The sequence below is a fragment of the Parasteatoda tepidariorum genome, chromosome 1 (genome assembly GCF_043381705.1).
Source record: "Parasteatoda tepidariorum isolate YZ-2023 chromosome 1, CAS_Ptep_4.0, whole genome shotgun sequence".
NCBI classification, from domain to species: Eukaryota; Metazoa; Arthropoda; class Arachnida; order Araneae; family Theridiidae; genus Parasteatoda; species Parasteatoda tepidariorum.
The window spans coordinates 71,272,949-71,294,646 of record NC_092204.1 but is presented as its reverse complement, the minus strand read 5'-3'; the positions used below and the strand labels follow the sequence as shown (position 1 = coordinate 71,294,646).

At 30.4% G+C, this 21,698-nt stretch overlaps 1 protein-coding gene across 1 annotated transcript in view; it reads right to left on the bottom strand.

Annotated features, from left to right (window-relative positions):
- Nucleotides 1-18,462, bottom strand: part of LOC107450883 (glutamate receptor ionotropic, kainate 2) — a 31,670-nt gene extending 13,208 nt beyond the window's left edge. The window contains exons 1-13 of the mRNA XM_016066810.3: nt 17,721-18,462; nt 14,470-14,625; nt 13,574-13,825; nt 12,269-12,447; nt 10,767-10,820; nt 9,491-9,646; nt 8,102-8,254; nt 7,370-7,474; nt 6,083-6,196; nt 3,998-4,201; nt 1,963-2,324; nt 1,688-1,886; nt 1,390-1,615 (exon numbers count right to left, since the gene is read on the bottom strand). Of these exons, the coding sequence (XP_015922296.1) occupies nt 1,390-1,615; nt 1,688-1,886; nt 1,963-2,324; nt 3,998-4,201; nt 6,083-6,196; nt 7,370-7,474; nt 8,102-8,254; nt 9,491-9,646; nt 10,767-10,820; nt 12,269-12,447; nt 13,574-13,825; nt 14,470-14,625; nt 17,721-17,817 (2,257 nt within the window). The 5' untranslated portion in view covers nt 17,818-18,462. The remainder of the gene's footprint in view (nt 1-1,389; nt 1,616-1,687; nt 1,887-1,962; nt 2,325-3,997; nt 4,202-6,082; nt 6,197-7,369; nt 7,475-8,101; nt 8,255-9,490; nt 9,647-10,766; nt 10,821-12,268; nt 12,448-13,573; nt 13,826-14,469; nt 14,626-17,720) is intronic.
- Between the last annotated feature and the right edge of the window lie 3,236 nt (nt 18,463-21,698).

Here is a 21,698-nt window from a genome sequence, read left to right as displayed (position 1 = left end):
TGTTACTTTCTCAAAAGTACATAAAAGTGGTTGCCAGCAGGGGTGTACATGTAGATTTATTAAATACACCTTGTGCCCCACCTAGGAACCAAATCTATAACCCGACACTCGAAATTTTTGCTCTGTTACAATCGTACCCTGTTACAATTGACCCCACTCTCCCCTACAGATAATACTTTTGTGGCTGAAATTGGTTTCGGGATTGTTCACCATCTCCTTACTTTATTGAATGCAAATTCGTTTGAAAAAAGGTATATTTATTCAAAGAAAGTGCGTTTTGGGGGTCTGTTTCCGCAACTTAATTATTTATAATATTATTAATCACTAATTAGTTAGTATATTGGAGAATTCTCGTAGAACCATTAAAATTTACATTTAGTTTGTGAAAATATCCAATCTTTAGAGCAAAAATTATTTAGCGTGATATCTTTTTTTTTTATTTTGAGCACTGTACTCCTTTGCTATCATTACCTTAAATTCACAATCAGATAGTCATGAACATTTCTAAGTATTTATCAATTATTACTGTCAAGCAAAAGCGGTTAGTGTACAATACATGTATTTTGAAGCAGAGAAGGTTACAATTTGATTTTGTTATTTTCAACAAGCAATTCTTTGCCATTCAAGTGCAGTTTTGGCTTCCTCAGAACTGCCAGAAACTTATTACTCGACATTATAATTAAAACATTATAAAAGAGAGAACTGCTTATTATTATTTTGATTTATTAGTTGAATTTTAATCCCTAAGGAGCCTTCTAACCCTAGTATTCTCCGATTAGTCCATAAAAATTTTAAATGATAAGTTGCATCGGAATATCATAAATACACTAATTGTGTCATTTTGGCGCTGCTTATCTTAAACTTTTTATCGCTTGGTCAGAGAATACACCTGTTAAATGCTGTTTAAAATATAGTTTCATTTGAAACCATAAGTACATCTAGATTTTTTTTTTTTTTTTTGCAATCACAGCATTTTGAATATTTTGTGTTAACATGCATGTGCTGTGGTTCAATTTGTATCTAAGTTTACAGGCAGTTTTACATACAATAGTTTCTGTTTTAAAAAGAAGGTTTCTTCGCTGTCGAAACACAGAAAGAAAAAGAAAAACATAGAAATACCTAACAAAATTACAATAGGAAAAACACGAGTTGACCAATAGAATATAGGATCCTCTTTGCTCTTTCCATCTGTGTTTCAACACTGAAGTAGGCTCTTCACTATCGCACTAACTATAGTATATACATTTATAAGGCTTTTTGTGCTTTTTTCATATTATTTAGCTTTATTTAATTCCTAAGTGATTCAAAGTTAGCCCTTACTTTACATGTGTACTAAGTATCTATTGTCTTAATTCAATACTATACGGCCATTTTCAAAAGCAAGCTCACCAGATGGCGTCGCGACACCGTAGCCTTTGTTATCTAGCAAGCTTCCAATTTGAGTCAATTCGCACTCCCTTTCGACGATGTATTCTATGGAGGTGGACTCCATGAGGAAGGCGTAATTCTCCTTCTTCACTCGCTCTACGCCTTTGCTGTTGGATTCGACGAAGACGCTCGGGCGAGCACTCTGCATGAAAGCCCACATCCGCTTGAAAGTAGGGATCGTCGATTCCTGAAAACAAGAGCATGGTTTTGGTTGGGTGCCTGCCAATGTTGATTAGAATCCTGTCCATAGAGACCTTACCTTGAAAAAAAATTGTGTAGCACCAGAATCCACGCAGCCATATTGAATATGAGATTGTTTAGCTAGATCTTCTACCCCTTCGATTGGAGACACCAATCTTTCGACCGTCAAGAAAGCTGCGAGATTAGCCGTATAGGAAGAGACCATGATGAGTGTAAAGAACCACCAGATACAGGCCACAACTCTTGTTGATAAGGCCCTAAGGAAATAAAATATTATGCAATATACAGGGTGACCTACAAGACCTCAGACACCAGAAAAAAGTGCTTACTTACTTGGGTGTAAGTTCGCAACCTTGTTGCATGAGGCAGCCCACAGTAAACCAAAGCGTATTAAGCAGCGTGAACTGATTTTGGAGGACGTCAGGATTAGGATTGCATGGATGAGGATTCGTCCATTCATAAGGACTAAATCTAGCGATGATGAAAAGAAAGAGGCTCACTCCCAGAAAAGCTGTGGCCATGTACACCCAAACCTCTAGTGAGAGAGGAGAGAGAAAAGAGAACAGCTTGGGTACTTTTTTGGTTGGTTTTCTGAACAGGATGCTAATGCCGAGGTTCATAAATGGCATAGTGAAGTCAACAACTTGTTCCCTTTGGAAGGTGAGTGTCAAATCTCCAATGGCGATGTCGGCTCTCTGTGCAACACAAAAAGGAATTAATAGATGTTCAATCATATCCTCTCTAACATAATATAGAACCGACATACAAAGCAAATTTACGGATTCTGAAAGCTTTATTCCATTATCTACACTTGTTGTTAATTAACATTAAAGTTTGTGTCACATGATCTAATATGGAGCCGTTTAAGTATTTTGGGCAATTTGGGACCCCCCCCCCTTCACCCCAGTCAGTAAAAATAAGCAATTCACAAACTCCCTATCACGCTTATGTAAGCAAATTGCAACTCCCCACCCCCCGATATTTGCTTTAAACCCTTTGTATCACCGCGTTACATATCTGCAACATACATGAAAATTCAATCCTATAATGAGGTGGATTTATCTATAAAATCGAACTAAATTCAGGTAAAGAAAATATTGCAAACTCGGGGGAACCAAGTCTTGGTGCAGCTGCCAATATTATAATGCGTTTAGCAAGAATTGTTCCACGACATAATTGCAGGATATACAATTTTTTTACAACAATCCCTTTGATTGTATATTTGGCTAAGGAGGGACTGAAAAATGTGGTGTGAGACCTTATTACCATAAAAACAATAATTTCAAAATTTTTCACATGAAGTTTTAAATATATTGGAATTTTTGTGCTATTTTTCACGATATTGGAGATGTTCAACAAATGTTTTTTATCAATAAATTTTTAATTTTAAGATATTAATTTTTTCATTATTTTTTACACGCTTAATATGATGTATTCTAACATCCGCGTAAATATTTCTTAAATCAGAGTTGTTAAGTTACAAAGGGTTAACTTTGACTTTTACTGTAGTAATCTAGTTTTAGGATTAAATTTAAGTAAAAATATGTAAGTTTGCATTAAACAAATTTTATGTTTTAATTCATTTTATAAAATTTTGATCAGGATATTCTTTTAGAATCTTATGTGTTCGAAACCCTGGACTTCTGAAACTCTTCGAATTAATTTTTTTCTCATCTTTTCTTCCCCTGAATTCAACTTTTATTCCACTTTGGAAATTTTCTCACGTGTACATTTTTGTTATGTTTCTATTTTGTTTTTGAAGAAAATTTTAAAAATAAGGAGATTTTAATGTCTCAAGTAGGTATTACCCTTCCTTTCCCCTTGTCAGCAAAAATAAGCCAATTACAAACTACCGTTAGATGCTTTTGAAATATTTGAATGGCCCTTATTCTGTAAAAGTATAGTACTTCTACAACAGCTAGTTGTTGACTAAGGAGGTCATAGTGATTAAAGCTTAGCTATTTCAAGCCCGACAACATAATGGTAATGCGATTAGCATTACGCATCGGTTGTCTTTTCTTGACAAGCTGGTACCCACTGATCTGAAGCTGAGTGAGCTTCAAGCTACTACCGGGGGTGTAACCTCTGTTCCTAACAACAGCGGTTCAATGCCTTAACTTCTGTGTCATCGCGGATTATAGTCAGTTATATATTTTTAGGCGATTTATAAGATATTATAATTATTGCAGGATCTTATAATTAAATGCATAAATTAAAATTAAATATACGTAATTTCTAGAATGCACCCTTGATGTAACATAACCGAATAAATTAATTTTGTGAGTTAGTTTGTCATGCATTACTTTTAAAAAAAAATTGTTTTTATTATCTAAAAATAAGTTGAATTTGTTCGGAGTTAGTAACATACCCCATCGATCAGTTCTTTGATCATTCCATTCCAATCGCCTTGATCGTTCCTTTCACCATACTTGTTGTCATCAGCAATCCTCAATTGGTACCGGAAGCCAAGGATGTTGGATATTTCTCTTAAAAGATCTATGCAGTATCCTTCGTATTTGTCATTTCCTTCAAGTTCTTCGTGATTGTCTTTCAACATTGCATACGGTGCATTCTACAAGAAGTGCACAAAATCATTTAGTGATAGACTAATTATCTGAACTAAATGTATGATGTACTATACCAAAATTGTACAAAATATATACTAGATGTACTAAATATATGATGTACTAAAATAATTTAGTACATTATACAGGGTTATTCATAATTCCCTCCGCCTGTAAACGTCATTTTTCTTCACTACAACTGGCTTCAGTGGTACATGTTACTGCCATCTACCGGCAACTGCTTAAATTAAAACTTAAATACTTTCGGAATAATTTCATATGTTCTTTTTTGCCATATTCGTCTTCGTTTTTTTTTTTACTATAACGCTTCGAAACCTCGGTGGGAATTAGGAATAATCCTGTATTTGGTTATATCGAAATTTTTTTTTCCATATTGAAAATGACTCTGCAATAAATTGTAAACTGTTCTTGAGCTCCATGCAAGCAATTTTAGTAGACATAATCGTAGCATAAGCGAGCTCTTTCAAATCCGAATTTGGATAGAATCATTTTAATGCAAAATTTGATAAAGTTATGTTTCAGATATTAAAAACATGTTAACAATATAGATACTGCAACGGAGCAATGGGATACCTGTAAGTGACGTAGTGCGAGTATCTCGATCCTGATTGGTTGTTGAAACGTGGTATTTGTTTCGTTAGCAACTGTTTTTTCCGTTATATTTCGAGTGAGTCAAACTCGTCTATTATCAATTCTCTTAAGTGACATATTCTATATTCTTACACAAAGATTTTAATTTTTTCATTATATATTTCTTACTTAGCTCAAAGACAGGCACGGAGTCATGTAGAATATAAACAAACTAATTATTCATCGAAGTTTGTACAAAACAAAAATATATCGCGTTTGTAATAAAATAAATAAACAAATAATAAATTCAAGCTAAGTAAAAGGCGTAGGCGAGAAAGAATTAGATTTCAACGAATTCGAGTTGCGAAACTGCTATGTATTTAATTAATTTTAAGTTAATTAACATTCTAACTTATGTGGAGGAACTTAGCTCAATTTCAACACGCCATCTTGTTTGTAACTATCAGCTGGCCCTGAGGTAATAGGTCACGTATATGGGTATCCGAGAACTTCTTCTTAAAGTGCAAGTACCTAATTGTATACCTGTAAGTGACGTCATCGTAGGTAAATCGTTGCATTTGACAATTCAGAAGCCAATGAGGTTCGACATACATGCAAGACTTCCCTTACAGGCATCCTTATGATTAAATCTTGTTTAAATCACATGGTTAGGCATAATCACTTTACTTCTAGAGTTGCAAGTAACTTATGGTATCCTTATTATTATTTTTTTAATTTAAAAAACAATTTAAATTTGGTAATGAATCTGTGCTTGACTTTTTTTTAAAGTTTTTTTATTTTTTCTTTGTTCAAATTATGAATACTTTGATTTATTAAGTAATATGTCACACTTTTCGGTGTAAAATTTCTTCAACAAAGCTTAGCTTATAACTAAAATGCTTATTTTAACGTTTCTTTTGTAAACACTATCAGGGAAATATACTTAAATATAGCGAACAATATAGCCTGCACAGCAAATAGAAATTAGCACCATATATGTTGTACAAATTTAACATGGTATAACTTTGAAACTATTTCGAAATAGAAGGGGAAAGAAAACCATAAATTATTTTCTATTTATTGAATCCGTCTACATCGAAAATTTTAGCTCGATTGCTAGTGCACTCTTTGCGCAGTAGCTGTATTCAAAATTCCATTATTAAACCCAAAATAATATCAAGTGTTGTAAAATATGTATGGCACTGGTAAAACAAAATATAATTATTTAACTCTTTATTTCAACAATAAATAATACTATACTTTCAAAGAAGGATATATTTACTATTTGAGAAACTTACTATCAGGGTAGTTGCTATGAGAGTTTTATTCTTGAGAGACTGAATTACTTCTTGCTCTACTCTGGAATAGTTTGTTGTCATGTTCAAACCTGAATGTGCACTCCACTCACCTGCCTGTAGAAGAAAAAAACAGAAATTAAAAATTCTAAAATCTTCATCAACGTTTTTTAAGCCTACTCGAAACTTTTATTTTGTAGAATTTCCATTTTTCGTTTGCTTCTTTTATATCTTTTTTCTTTGTTTCAAATTGCTCCAGTTTTACAGTAATCGTAAATAAGCAGTCCATAATCGTTGTGTTTATGCAAACAATTATAAAGAGTGTTAGGGCTACTCTTTGTTCAAAAAATGAGTGGAAAATACATATCGTTTGAAAAATATACTTTCAATTCGGTTGATAAACATTAAATTCATATTGTATTCTAAGTATTATATTTCTTTTACTTTTTTATTCTAAAACTTTTAATATTTTAAAACTTAAATTTTAAAATGTTACTTATATTGAGATTATTAATACGAAAAGAACTTTTTTAATTTTTCGTCTGTAGTTAATATTTTTATTTAAAAAAATCATATTTATGTATTCATAAGACGTAATTATTATCGTTTGCGTTCCATACTTAATAATAATAATTTTAGCATACAGTGTTCCATATTGACAAAATCCGCGAAAGACAGAGTTAAGAACGATGAAAGGAAAACAAAAAATGCAGATAGGGCAAGTAAAACTAATTTTATGAAAATTTGTCGATTTATTGGAATTTTTCACATTATATTAAATAGAAAAATAGTCATATAAAAAGAAAAGAAGTAAGAGTGAGAAGCCTGCTATGTTATCTTCATGGATCGGAATGAAGGTTCGTCTATTATAATTTGATAAAAATGTCTGCTAAGAACATTAAACTTAAACATACATATATAAATATATATCATAAAAATATTTCTTAAATAAATTTTTTAGAGATTTTTATTAATAGCTTCGTTACAAGTAAATCCACTACTATTATTATTTGTTAGCTCTGATATTTTATGAGTTCATATAATGTGAATCTGTTGAACATAATACTTTATGGGTTCATCATTCAACATGCATAATTTTTGATATTTTCACAACTTCTAAGAACGCAAGAATCAATTCTGGTTTCTCTCTCTGTCTAATTTAGAGTTTATTGTTAGCATTTCTAATTCGTTTCTACTGTAACCAGCACAATTTATAAAGAATTCTATTCTCACTTCAAAAAATAAAATTTTATATTGCTAAAACAATATAATAAATAGAGGTTCACTTACTTCTCGCAGTCCATCATATGTCAATTCCAAAACTTTTAGCCGAAAATCAGATCGAAATCCATGATGGTCAAATTTAATGTCACCAGTTAATCCTTTAACGTTAATCTGCGTATAAAAAGAAAACAAATCAATAATTTATAGCCCATGCTGTTATTAGTTTCTTTATACTTTTGAACTATATACTTGGCACCAATCTATCAACTCAGACTCTGCCAATAATTTTCTAACAGTTTAAAACACACTCACACTTTAACTATACATTAAAAAAAATTTTAAGATAAATTTATTTCTAAAACATAACATGCATGTAAATGCAATATATTACAAAGAGTTAATAATAAAATATTTAGCCTCATAGTCTCCATTAATTGTTTAAAAATGTTACTTTGAATTATAACGGTGGCAATATTTTGAGTTACATTTGTAGCCATAGACGTTGACTGGGCCAATGTTTTTTATAACAGTTCATAACAGATAATTTTATAACAGTCTCTTCCAACACTTCAAGTTTAAATTTACAACTTTTAAAAAAAAAGTTTCCCTTTAAAAAGATACATACATGTAAATACAATATTTTATAAAGACTTGTCATGGAATTGGGTATTATATATAGTCTGTTTTAATTGTTTAAAAAAGTTATAAGTACTAAATTTTCTTAATTAAAAATAAAGTACTAAATTTTCTCAATATTTCATTCATATTATAAAAACGTTAATAAAATCGTTGTATTACCATTCTCATGTAGTTTATTAGTGATATCCCGTGTGGCCATGGTTCTTCAGTGTCACATGACAAGGATTTTATGTGTATCTTTTGACCTCTGTCCAGATCAGTCAAGGCCCGAGCAAACAAATGAGTAGCGTCATAGAGGAGAGCTGCCTCTGTCTAAATGAAAATGAATACAATATGTATTTTTGTGTCATACCAAATTTAAGTCAAAATAATTATTAAAGAATGTATTGTTGTTGTAATGAGGAGTTTATATGCCCGGAATTATCTTTGGGTAAATGAGTCTTATAAATGGATGTAAAAGAAATTTTTGAACAGCACAGAACGAATCCATCCATCCAGAACGAAATATGCAAATCGTAAAAATAATCTTAACAAACATTTAAGGATCTTTCGATAACTAAACAATTTGGTATCATATCTTATAGATTGTAGCTAGTTTTAATTTATCATTTATAAAATGGTATGATTAATAAGAGAAAGTAATTTCTTTTCTGTTTGGTTTCAAAATCTTTCATTATTATTAACACTTACGACTTTACATATTTTAGGTAAGTCTCTTATCTAGACGATTCTGCACGCAAAAATTGTATTTTAACCTGCAGTCTTCTCTGCACAGCATAACCGGTTTTTCCATGTTATTAGATTGAGAAAATGTGTATTGGGGTGAAACATTCTTCCAATTTTGCTCATTTGCTAAATCACCAGTAGGTAAATTTACGAAAATCACATTGTTTTGATTAAAGGTCTAATTATTAGGTGAAATATATTCATGGTGTAACGTTTTTATTTAGCTCAATTGTACTGTTATAAATAATAAATTGATTTATTACTTTCGACTAGTCTCAAAGTCACCCTTCAGCATTATGAAGAGCTGAATGGATAAGTGACATTTTAATAAACTTAAATAAATTCGTTTTAAAATTTAAACTTTGCTCTTAATATGAGTGAGGAAATAGAGATTAGGCATCGACTTCTCTACTTGTCTGCACGTTTCGAACTGGGCGAAATTTATAAATCTCAAATACTCATTTGAACTTTTTGCATCTTAGCATTCGTGCTATTGTCATTTCAATACACCATTTCCACATCACCATTTTAATAATGGTTTTTTGAGATAGTCGACGACTGTTTGCTGTCGAATGTAGACTTCATCCACCGCAATTTAATGACTTTAATGAAAAATCAATGTTGTACAGTTAAATAAGATTTCACCCCCGAGTAATTAAAAAATTTTCAGAAACGCCAACGCCATTCAAAAAATACTTCCACTAAGCTCCTGGTATGCTTTCAATTACTTTAAGTCTCATAGTAAAATTCAGATTTGTGCGTTTTTAAGGTTATTTCTTAATTTTTAAATGATTGTATTGAAAAAATGGAATACACACTGACCGTCAAGGTAGGTTCCCTCCCTGTTGCTTTGAATACTGGGTTTCTCCATGTTTCTAACACGTCGGCGTAAGCTGGACTTTCTTCATCGACCAGCTTATACCCCGTGATATTAGTGCCTCCGTATTGGAAGTCCTCCAAATCAAGAGTGTGGAGGTCCTATCGCAGAAAAAGAACATAGTATAATCTTTGACGTATACAAAAAACAAAACAAAAAATGAAATTAACCTTTTTATACGGCTAAATTATAAATATCTATATTAACTATACACATTGAGCCATATTAATTTATGGATTCATATGTATGCCATGGCTGTGTGGTCGGGCAAGAAAATATTGTGAGCATACGGGTGAAATGGCAAAACAGTTTTTATTTTATCTTTATATAATTATGGAGACCAAGAATCCGAATCATACTGAAGATGACACGCATCGTCTTTTACGTTAGGGATTTGAAAGGGAAAATCTTACAAGTAATCCCCATCACATTTCAAACGGGATAATTCAACAATTATAATAGGATAGAATGCTTTGGCAGAAGTTTCTCTTCATCTTTTTCTTTAAGGGAAAAACTTATAATTACTGCATTCTTTAAACCGAAATGTAGGATGTGAATTGCTAACTATGAGAACGGGTTTCGATTTTAATAATGAATTAAGAAAGAGCATTTGTACAAAGAAATAAAAAAAAAGATTTGTTAAAGCTCTCTGTGTTACATATATGAAGTCCTTACTTAAATAGCAGTTAAAACCGCTTTTGTTTATTATAAAGTCGAATGAGTGTATCAAATTTTCTAACTTGCCTAATTTATGATGCCCTTTGTTTTGTTGACTAGTTTTAAAATTCAATAGAAATGATTAGTATGAATATTATAGTGAAGTAACTTCAATATTTCGATCAGCTATTATCCATTTATAAGTTGCTCTGTTAACGATTGATCTTGGTATACATGCTTAGAGTCTGCATCATGAGTTAGATCTTAGAAAGCTATATACTTGGAGAGACGCAAAAAAATATATGATTATCCGAAGACGTAACGTAAATGCGTATTTCTATAATATTTCAATGACTATGTCAAAGAGCTAAAAAAAGAGGCTTTCTAGAAATCTTGAAATAAATGAAATCCTGAAAAAACAGGCAATTAATAAGAAAAATCGAATTCAACGTTAAAATATATTCATAGCATTTTCTTGTTTAGAAAAAGTACTGACAAATAACAATGCAATATTAGTTTTAAATAATTATTTCAGCCAAATATAAATAGTAATTAAATTTTTACCAAGGAGGTAATGAAGTAATTATGATACTCTGACATCATGTCTACTTGTTGAGCCTATGGAAAGAGAAAAAGAATGTGTTAATTATAGTATTATTTCGAATTTTAAATTTATGGAAGATTTTCATTAAAGTACAGTTTATTTGTAATTTTAGAGTGTAAATTTCACTTTGATTTGCTTTCGATACCGTTCTATATAGTTCACGCTTTCATGCGTTTTAAGATTAGAATGTCATTGAAAGGAGAGAAGAAGAAAGATATGCTTAGAAAAAAAGACATTTGAAATATATATATATACACACAAGGGGGCTAACCCCCCTGTCAGCTAACGCTCACCAACCCCGATGATTGCTTCGCAATAATTGCCGTTTCTTGGCATAAAACAGTTGAAATTATTAAATTAAAAATGCATGTACTAAAAAGAACTCTTGCTCAACCACTTTCCACGTCCAAATACAGGGTTATTCATAATTCCCTCCGGAGTTTCGAAGCGTTATAGTAAAAACACGAAGACGAATATGGCAAAAAAGAACATATGAAAATTATTCCGAAAGCATTCAAGTTTTAATTTAAGCAGTTGCCGGTAGATGGCAGTAACATGTACCACTGAAGCCAGTTGTAGTAAAGAAAAATGGCGTTTACAGACGGAGGGAATTATGAATAACCCTGTACTTCCTTTATGCTATTATTACGACCTATTAGTAAACATAAATTATTTTTTCAATTAATCATTCTTTGAAATAACAATGAAAGTTAATAGTATATTGTTATAACAAATTTGGAGAATTAACAACTGTAATTTAATATTTTTGCTTACCAAATGAGGAGGTATATTTTAAATACAATAGTTGGATGCATCACTTTGTGCACCAAGTTGAAAATTAAGTTCTAAATCATTTAACAATCTCTTTAAATAATAATTGTGTTATGGTTAATAAAATCAGACACCGATTCAAATAACTTTACCCTGAAATGTAACGCAGAATTACGTTGGTCTAATAATGATAATAATAAAAACAATCCTCGCAAACTTAATTTAGAAAACAAACAAAATCAAAAACTTAATAACAGGTTACCTTTAGGGATGCAAAAATATTTATAGGGAAACAATGCCTTTATTACTTATATCAATTTTATGCTAATGACAACCAAGCCAATATTAAAATTAATGTGGGAAAACTTGATTCTACCATTTGATTTTCCAGTCAATAAAAATGCTCCAACAATAATACAAAACTTTGTCAGACTATTATGTTTTTATGTTACATATAGATATAATAAATTTTGTTGAAATTGGAGATGGTTTAGTAGAGATTGTTTTGAACATTGATTTATTTAACGCGGCTGTAATTTAACATCTTCTAGATAGGGAAACTGAAAAAAAGGATAGGTAAATATTAATTTCTAACAATCATCAGGATTGCTAAAATGATAAATAATTTCAAAAATATGCTTACTTTAAAAAAAAACGCATAATAATAAAGAGAAATGTCAAACGTACTAACATGTTTCAGAACTGTTTGAACGCTTTTAGTAGGGACGTCGATTACAATGTTTTTTATGCCAGCTCTTCCCAATTCTTTGAGCAGTTTTCGATATTCTTGATGAGGAAGGAATTGTCGAACAACAACTTGTCTTTGCCTTATGAAAGGATCTTTCAATAGTTCCTGAAGACGTATCAAAGCTGAAAAGAGAATTAATTATAAAACTTACATCTTTAAAGAAAGACGATGCATGTTGCATATACATGATTAACTAACTTAAAATTGTTAAGCGCATATTTTAATGCATTTGAAGTATATCTTCGTTACATAAAAACATAATAGTAAACATTATTGAAAAATAGTAATATATCTGAAATTTTTGTATCATATAGTATTTATCCTTAAGAAACGAAAATCATTCTTTTTTTTTTTTAATGTTCAAACTAATAAACTTAACACTTAATATATCAAATTTGTCAAATAGATATTACGTGTCTATGTTATACATCAGCTGTTTAGCTTTTGTAGTGTGCCAAATATTGTATTGTAGATACTAAAAGAAATGCTGATGAGTGTGCTGGTTGCATAAATATACTACCGCAATAAAAATTTAGACTTGGTGTGGAGAAAGTAGTTACACGGTTATTTTATTTATAGAAATAACAATTAGTTATAAAGCAATTATTTAGATTTATTTAACCTATTTAAAATGGCTGTATGAATTTCAAATATGTACGGTGCCTTACCTTTTTCAAGCAGTAGCATTGATACACATATTATACGATAGTCAAGTTATGGCTTGAGAGGTGCGTGAGGAAGTAGTACAGCACATAATGGATCATTGGGATGAGTATTCTATTTTATCTCAAGACAGAATGCGAATAATTTTGATGCTTCTGCTACCTGCTATGCTGAAATATCCCGAACTCATAGTTACGGTGGTTTGTGCGATTTAATAGTTGGTCGGACAGATTCTAAATTCTTACTAAAATTCAATACATAAAGAACTTTGAAAATATCGCAAATGTCGCGGATATCTTTAGAAAATAGTTTAAATTAAAATCTAAGTACTTCCGCTTGGGCAACAGCTAGACAATAAAAACATTTGGTTAATGTATTGTTTAAAACTAATTAAGGTGTTAAGATTGAAGGAAAGTTTTGAAAAATTAGAATATTTCACTACAGTGCTGTGTTTTCGGTATGGTTATCATTAAAGTTTATGCGTTAAACAAGACAATTTTGAAAGGTAACCAATCTGGTCGCCAAAGGCGGCTAGTTGCACTTTAATTTTATTACGACGTTATCTATTTGTTTTAATATAACTACCATCACTCTCTTCATAGACGATTGCAAATTTCCTCCATTCTTTTGACTTGACAAAATCCAGATAGGCTTTTCCAAGAGCTGTTGGATGAGGGAAAAGGTTGATGGAATGGTTATCTCTTTTGGTGCGGTAATCCCAACGGGTCTCAATATGTGGTACTTCTAGAACGTCGCAGGTTGACTGCACTGCTGCACTGCCCTCGTTTGACTGAGGACCAAACATAGCGGCCATCCCTTCGCTTAACAGATCACATACTGAAAATAAAAAAGTGACTGTATTAGAATCGCAACCCATTACTCTATTATAAGGTGACCAGCTTTCTAAACCATGCTTCGAGGACAAATACGCGGAGAGTCTTCAAAAAAAAATCAGAAGACACCCGTATATTTAAGGGAAATATTGAATTATGTGTGCAGCAAAGCTTTCTTTTATTTAAAATTGAAAGCTAATATTAGATGCAGAGCCATCTGCATCAAGCTTGATTTCATTACTAAGTAATTTTGATATGTAATATGATATAGTGCATTTGTTTAACACTTGTAAAATGAAGAAGTTCATAGTAATTAGTTTATTTCTTAATGAAATTATTTTCAAATGAGCGTGTAGTAAGATAAATTATCTTGCTTAATAAAGCATGCACATTTTTTTTAAATATTTCATTGCATATAAGAAACGATGAGATGCTTACGAGCAATTTGAGGACAAATATTTATATTTGATGACATATTTTGTCCTCAAAGAGTTTTCAAGTTTTTGGGGACGACTATAGGTAGTCAGTGGACTGTCCCGAAGATTTGAGGACGTTTGGTCACCTTACTCAACCAACATTAAAAAATAAACTTTTAAGAAACTGTGGCTGCTTCATTAGATTGAAACTTTATTGGGTATGTTTCATTACCTTTTCGGGCAGCTTGGAAGCTATCGTGTCGTTCTACTTTTTCTAATTGAGGTGTAAGTCGGGATTGGGGTAAAAGTCTGGGATCTGTATTGACTCTTTCGACGGAGTACTTGAATGCTGTTTCCAGCATTTCATCTCCTGTTTCGAACATTCCCCCTGAAAAAAAGAATATAGCATTCAGTCTTAAAATGTTGCCTCGTAAGTTGATAAGTTGAATGCGAAAATATTCATTTTGAAAACAAATCTCTTGAGCATTTTGTGTGTCACCTGGACAGACAGGCATGAAAAAAGAATAGAATGAAATATGTTAATAAATACATTAGCAGGAAATTCCACTGTTATAGTTTCAAACCGCCCGTTTTTTTCAATTTTTACATAATTTGACAGAATACACAGGATTGGAATTCTTATAAAGTATGTATAAGCTTATATATAAGCTAAAACTCGTGGGAATGGACTCGTGGAACTTAAAGAATCGGAACTTGTAGAATGAAATACGCTTTTAGCTTCGGTAAACTTTAAACGATTATTTCTCAAAAGCAAATTGGTTAGCAAATTTTCAACCAATTTGCTTGCAAATTTAACAACTTGCATAATGCGCAAAAGAGGACTATCCCGATTAACTTTTGATCTAATGATTGGATCTTCACGCTCTAGGACTCAAGCCTATTGGTTAGAGGGGGGTGACTTCAAATATGCTAATTAATTTCTGCAGACGATATTTTAAGTAACGAAATCAGACACAAAAACCTACTTTCTCTGAATAAACATACCTTTTTTGACAAATTTCTGCACTAATTAGTTAGGATTTATTTGAGATCGAAAAATCCGATCGAACCATTAAGATTGGGTCCTAAAAAGTGAAGATCCGATCACTAGATCAAAAGTTATTCAGAATGGTCCGTTATTTATTTTCCGTTATTTATGGTCTGATATTTACTCACTGTACATTATTATAGTATTTAGTTTCCGTTGAATTTATGACGCTTTTCTAATAACATAACAACTCTGACATTCATAAAAATCCGAGTTAACCAATTATTTAATTAAAACCAATAAACTTACCTTATCAGAATCCTTGCGTGCAACAAAAACTATATTAATAAACATGTATGTTGTTAGAATTTATAAGCTAATTAATCAAAATATAAGAAGAGTATGCAAGTGTGATGGACATCGCTTAAAAAAATGATATTTCAAGTCATCCCTATTCACTCGATGCAATCACTTTAATTTCCATCAGTTTCGCGTTGTGCTTTTTGAAAAATAGCCTTACATGTGTATACTGTCGAATTATATAAAAAATAAGAACAAAGTTTAGGAAAATTTCAAAGTGGTTTTTCCTTTTAAATTAAATTATGCATTTATTAATTCAGAAAAGAAATCTATCTTAAGTTATTTTATATAGGAGTTCAGTACTGGAGAAATTATTATAATAGTTTGATTTTTCTTCCTCAATAACTTCAAGTTTGCTATGACATTAGCTGGGAAATTGTACTTTTAGAAGTCATTAATTATCTTTAAATTGTTCATATTGAAGGAATTCCTGTAATTTTAGAACAAAATCAGAATGTTTGCATCACAATTTTATAACGGTGTTTGTACAATATAAAATTCAGAAAAAAAATCTTAGTGGTGTAGATAATGTTCTAAATAAGACTTGTTTAGCCCCGTAATTTTTATTCTGTTAAAAATTTAAAAAAAAGAATTTTTCCTTGCTTTAATTTTCTGTATAAATTTAAAAGGAGGTCTGTTTTTAAATAAAGCTTTATTGAATCAATGTCTTGTCAAATTGAAGCCCTAATGAAGACTGTATAGTGGATCCAACAAAGCACAAAAATGAGCATATAAAACAGAAATGTTAATAAAACATATTAAAAAAATAGTGAATCCTTGTTCTTGCCTTGTATCATTAAATAATTGAAAAAAATTATTCTAATAGTTTGGCCAGTACTTTAATTTAGTTTCATTGCATTAAAGTTTTATATCTAATGTCAGTTTCATTCAGATGGAGATTTTAAACAATTATTACCATTTTTAATCAAACATTTTTAATGAATGTATGTACAATATTATAAGACATGACAAAAGTCCTTATTTTATGAAATTTTTTGAGGAAGGACTTATTGTGGTAATGGTTTTAAATCAATTTGGTGCATTTCCACTTGAAAATTTACTATATTTAGGGTAGTTAAGGCTAAAATGTTTGTTGGTTTGTCACGTTTCAGGCAGTTGGTCTTGAAATTACGATAACTGGCTTGTAAGCACGTATAATTTTCAACTAAAAAAATTTTAGTAATAAAAGTAAAAATAAAAATAAAGTTCAAGTAAAAATAACGTTTTCTTTATTAAATAAATATTTCTTCTTTTATGAAACACAAAATTCATTTAAATGTGCTTCTCTGGTTATTCTTAATAATCGATGCTTGTTATTACAAAAATTCTTAATTAGCCCATGTTAGGAAAAACATCAGTGTAGAGAACATCAATGCTAAGAAAACCAGGAAATTACGCTTAATCTGAAAAAATGCAGGGAATAACGAACAATTACGTGCAAGCCCTTATCTCAAAAAAAAAAAAAAAAAAAAAAAAAAAAAAAAACATCATTGTAGTAAACAGCGAGTAACTGTATATGCTTCATCTTAAAAAAAAGATGCTAGTGAAAACAATAACTACCCAGCACCCTATACACAGATGTTTTCCCTAATCTATCCTTAATCCTTTGTACGAAAAAAGGAACAAAACTTCAAAAAAATTATTCCAACAACTAGCGAAAAAAATGAAAATATTCGAATGTTATAGTGGATTTGGGATATTATCATATTATGAAATTTAATTTAAAACCTAACTACTTTGCATCGCCAAACATGAAATCACCTGCTCAAACTGTAATACTAAGAAAATAATCTATTCTATGACATAGACCACAAAAAAGAACTGTTCCATGCGATGTAATTGAATAAAATTATTGCATATTTAAGGAACCGAATTTGTATCAATTTTGCATTCCTTAATGGTTGAAATTATTAGGATCTGTTTCAGTTTGTAGTAGGGACCTTCGGCAAAGTAATATATATTTCGCGTGGCAGTTTTAACTTTAATGTAAACAATATACAACATAATAATACATTAAACGATAGTTACAATAAAATTTTTGATCAAGTTAAGCTATGTCAGTATTTATAATTTATGATAAATATAAGGATAGTAAAAAATTGTAACGATTTTTTATACATATAAATACGACTTACCCACTTTGATTGACTCGGGTAGAGCTTCAACTTTATACCATAGAAATAACAGTAGAACATGAAACCGCCAAATTTTGTTAACTTTTAACAACTCCATGTTGAGTTAGATCAACGTATTAAACGTCTGATATATTTTCATTTGGAACTACGTTTAATAATAGCATATTCCATTTGGGTGTATTACAAACAGCATAATGTGTCACAATTTTTTTTCTTATTGTATAAAGTTCATTTGCGAATAATTTTTTTCTCAAAAGCTGAATTCAAGCAAGCAATAAACAACCATAACCATTTGACTTTCACGAAATGTTTAATTAGTCACAACCTCCAGGAGCTAACCCTAATCGTATTAACAGTTTAGAACTGGAAATCGGACTACTAATTTAATCAGAAAACTACATCGTCAATTAACACCTTCTTAAAATCATTAGCACTTGTTGGAATTAATGACTTCGATGTGCACAGATTTTGTTTCAGATAGCAAGACAATATATGCGGCAAAAGCTATGCTGGCGATCCTGCCAATCACAGTCAAGTCTCTGGATTCAAATTAACCAATTAGGAAGAGAGCCTGTCATCGAAAATGCCAATAAATACAAAAGAAAGCTTAGGATGCTTTTATAATACGAGTTAAGCACCGAGATTTGAAGGAATTCATCTAGAAATTCCAGGACGAATATAAGATAGACCAAAAGGACGCAGCTATCGATTGCATCCAAAGACTCCTCTTCATCCTTCGGTTGCCATAGCAGCAGCGATGGGTACCATCCGACACTAGGATCCAGGAGAAAAAAGCTCAAATGGAGTCTAAGCGTTAGTTTCTTTTGGCTAGATTCTTAAACGGGACATCAGGAACTTTGGCTTTATATAATAAATTAATCGGCTCTGCTATTTAAACAAACAATTGTATATTTGTTGGATGAAAGTTTTAATCGACATTTTAGTGCGTTTCGGGAATATTAGCTCTAGAAAATACAACATATTATCTTACCAAAGACTGTCTATTTAAGTAAAATAGACTGGGGGAAAAAAGAACAGCTGATTATAAAAAATTTTAAAGCAACATTTTGCACTTTTTAAAATATTACTCAGTGTTTGTGTTTTAATTGTTTGAATTTACAATTACTTTGATGGCACTATTTTTAATATTTGCTGTTTGAAAGATATTTATAGAAAAAAGAAAACTTTTTTGTCCGTTTATCCAACTTTTAAGTTCACGATTAAATTTTTTTTGCTGTCAAAATGAGCTATAAAATACAGATAAAACATGCACCAGCCTTCAAAAGCTCATTACTATTATTATGTTAATTGCTATTACTATGTTACAAAAATTTGTTTTCATATGGATATATGAATACAAATTTTCGACATGACTCAGTTTTCGTTATAACTAAATTTTTAGGACATTCAAAAAAATTTTGTTACTGAGAAAAATTTTATTAATTTTATAACTATATTACTGAGAAGAAAATTATGAAAAACAATGCGGTTTTACAATTTTATAACACGATAGATATTAACATAGAATTAAAATAGCATGCATTTTAGATTCATTTTGCATTCATTAGATGCATTTTGTACGCATGCAATAGAATGCATTTTAGTTGAGTGTGGAATGCTCTAATTGAATTTCTATTGTTAAATACAAAATATGAAATTTTATATTTATTATTAAGCAGTTCATAATAGTCAATATCTAAAATAGAAAACACGGCACGTAAATCATTCAAATGCTGGTTAACCCTTTCCGGTGCAGAGTAGCCAGCTTGGAAACATTAATTCTAACTATAGTTATTTTACAAACAATGTTACAAAAGATTGGGAATGTAAGACTTATTGCTTTTCAACGTTTACCAACCACTATTCTTTGAAAAACAAGGAGCTAAAGTATGTCGCTTTACTTAGAATGTACTGTCCAAGGTCGTACTTGCTAATGTCCAGCCACATTAAAATTTTTATCCGAAATTTGCTATTCCGGAAAAGGTTAAATAAGACATAAATCTAATTTAATTCATGTTTGGTACGCGAAACGTTGGTTTTCAGTCTGCTATTTTAGGTTTTATTTATAGCTTTGATACGTGTGTATTTTATTAAGCCAAAATAATTAACGTTTTTTATTATGTTCAAATGTAAATTTTCTTTCTTTAAAATTAGCCATGATCTTCGTTCTAATGATTAATATACATCTGTAAGTTCTTTTTTTCATATATTTACTAAGAGTGGTAAAAATAAGTCACATAATTCAAAAATATTGTCCACTTATCTCTATATTTTCAATTAGACACATTAACGGTTAATAATCTATGGGTATAACGTTAAAGTATGCATAAATGAGCCTGCGTATCATCTATCTACCAATTTGCACACCTTAAATATGCTAAATAAATTGCGGTGAAATTTTAAGTAACAGAATCAGACGCAAAACATATTTTACTGAATAAGTATGATTAAATTTATTTTTTATTTTTTTTGCCGCAGATTCGGGTTTTGATCCTTAAAATATGGGGAGTAGCTATCATTTGAAACGTGTGACTCAGTATTTCTTTGATTAAGATTGGACACCGGTGTCCCTTTTATTATTTTATATAAATTTTTTTCTAACCCTCTAATTACAAGCAAAAATATATTTTAGTATTTTTTCAATTTTTTTTTTTATAAAAAGCAGTCTAATAGTTACTAAAAGAATCTGCTAGTTTATCAGAATTATATTTGTACTAAAATATAAATACCACAAAAAGTAGTTTGAATTTTTTTTTCATTCATATTCAAAAATTTATCAATAATTGATTTTGTAAATCGAAGAAATTTTAATGAAGAATAACTGCAAATAAATGCAAATTTAAAAAAATATTGTTTGAAAATGAGCCGTGTTTGGAAGATTTTTCTTTTAACCCAGAAAAAGATACAGGTGTTTCATGTTGTATTTCATAACCATAAGTCATTAAAATGATAAATATAACATTTTTCACTTATATTGACCTAAATTAATTCCAAATAATGAAAGAAGTATCTGAAATTTAATAAAAAATTTTCGTCAAAGGGTTAACTTTTATTTATGTAACCGCACCACCCACCGAATTTGTGAATTCGTTACTTTACGTTTAATAAATAAATGAAAATATAACCGAAAATTCTGAAATACGAGTAGCTTATAATTTCCCAGCAAAATCGATTACCACCCCCGATATTATCGATTATCATAAATACTATTTCAAATCCATAAACATTATTTTCCTCGCAACAAAACGAGTCTGTTGCCTGTCTGAAAAACTACTCCGCTGCTTTGTAGATACATGCACAATGAAAAAAGTAATTCTCCGATATTTTCGTTTCATTTCCTGCACCGCCTTCTCCAGCCTTTCGTTAATTACTAATTGATTCGTAATTTACTAACTGATTCGTTAATTATGAAATTAATTTATTAATTAATATTGTTAATTACCTAACGTAATTTCGTTACTACGTTTATAACTAAATTTGTTAATTAACAATTAACTTATAATTTCGTTAATCGTTAATTTACTTCCGTTTCGTTAACTTCATTCTTATAACTTTTTCTCATTTTATAACGAACGAATAACGAATAATAATGAATGAAAAATTCTCGAATTCACTTCCCTTCATTTCATAAAATAATTAAGTGTAATATTTGTGTATAATTATTCTGCAAAACTTTTCTTTTAGCGGAAAACCGGCCTAAATAATGAAGCTTAAGAGCAATTGTGTATATATTAATAAAAGAAAAAATATTAATTATTCTGAATAAGATTATTTGTTATTTGTAAAAAAAAACACTTTTAATTTTTGTTTGGGTGGGACTTAAAATTAGCTTTTATGTCAGACAGCTGAACTCGCATGTCAGGAGCGCCATCCTCTGACCTGCTTTGGTAAACTGAAATTAAATAAAAGTTGAATTATGGTTTTCGTTAAAATTAAAACGGAGAAGAACTATTAGAAACATTGAAAATGGTTATATGG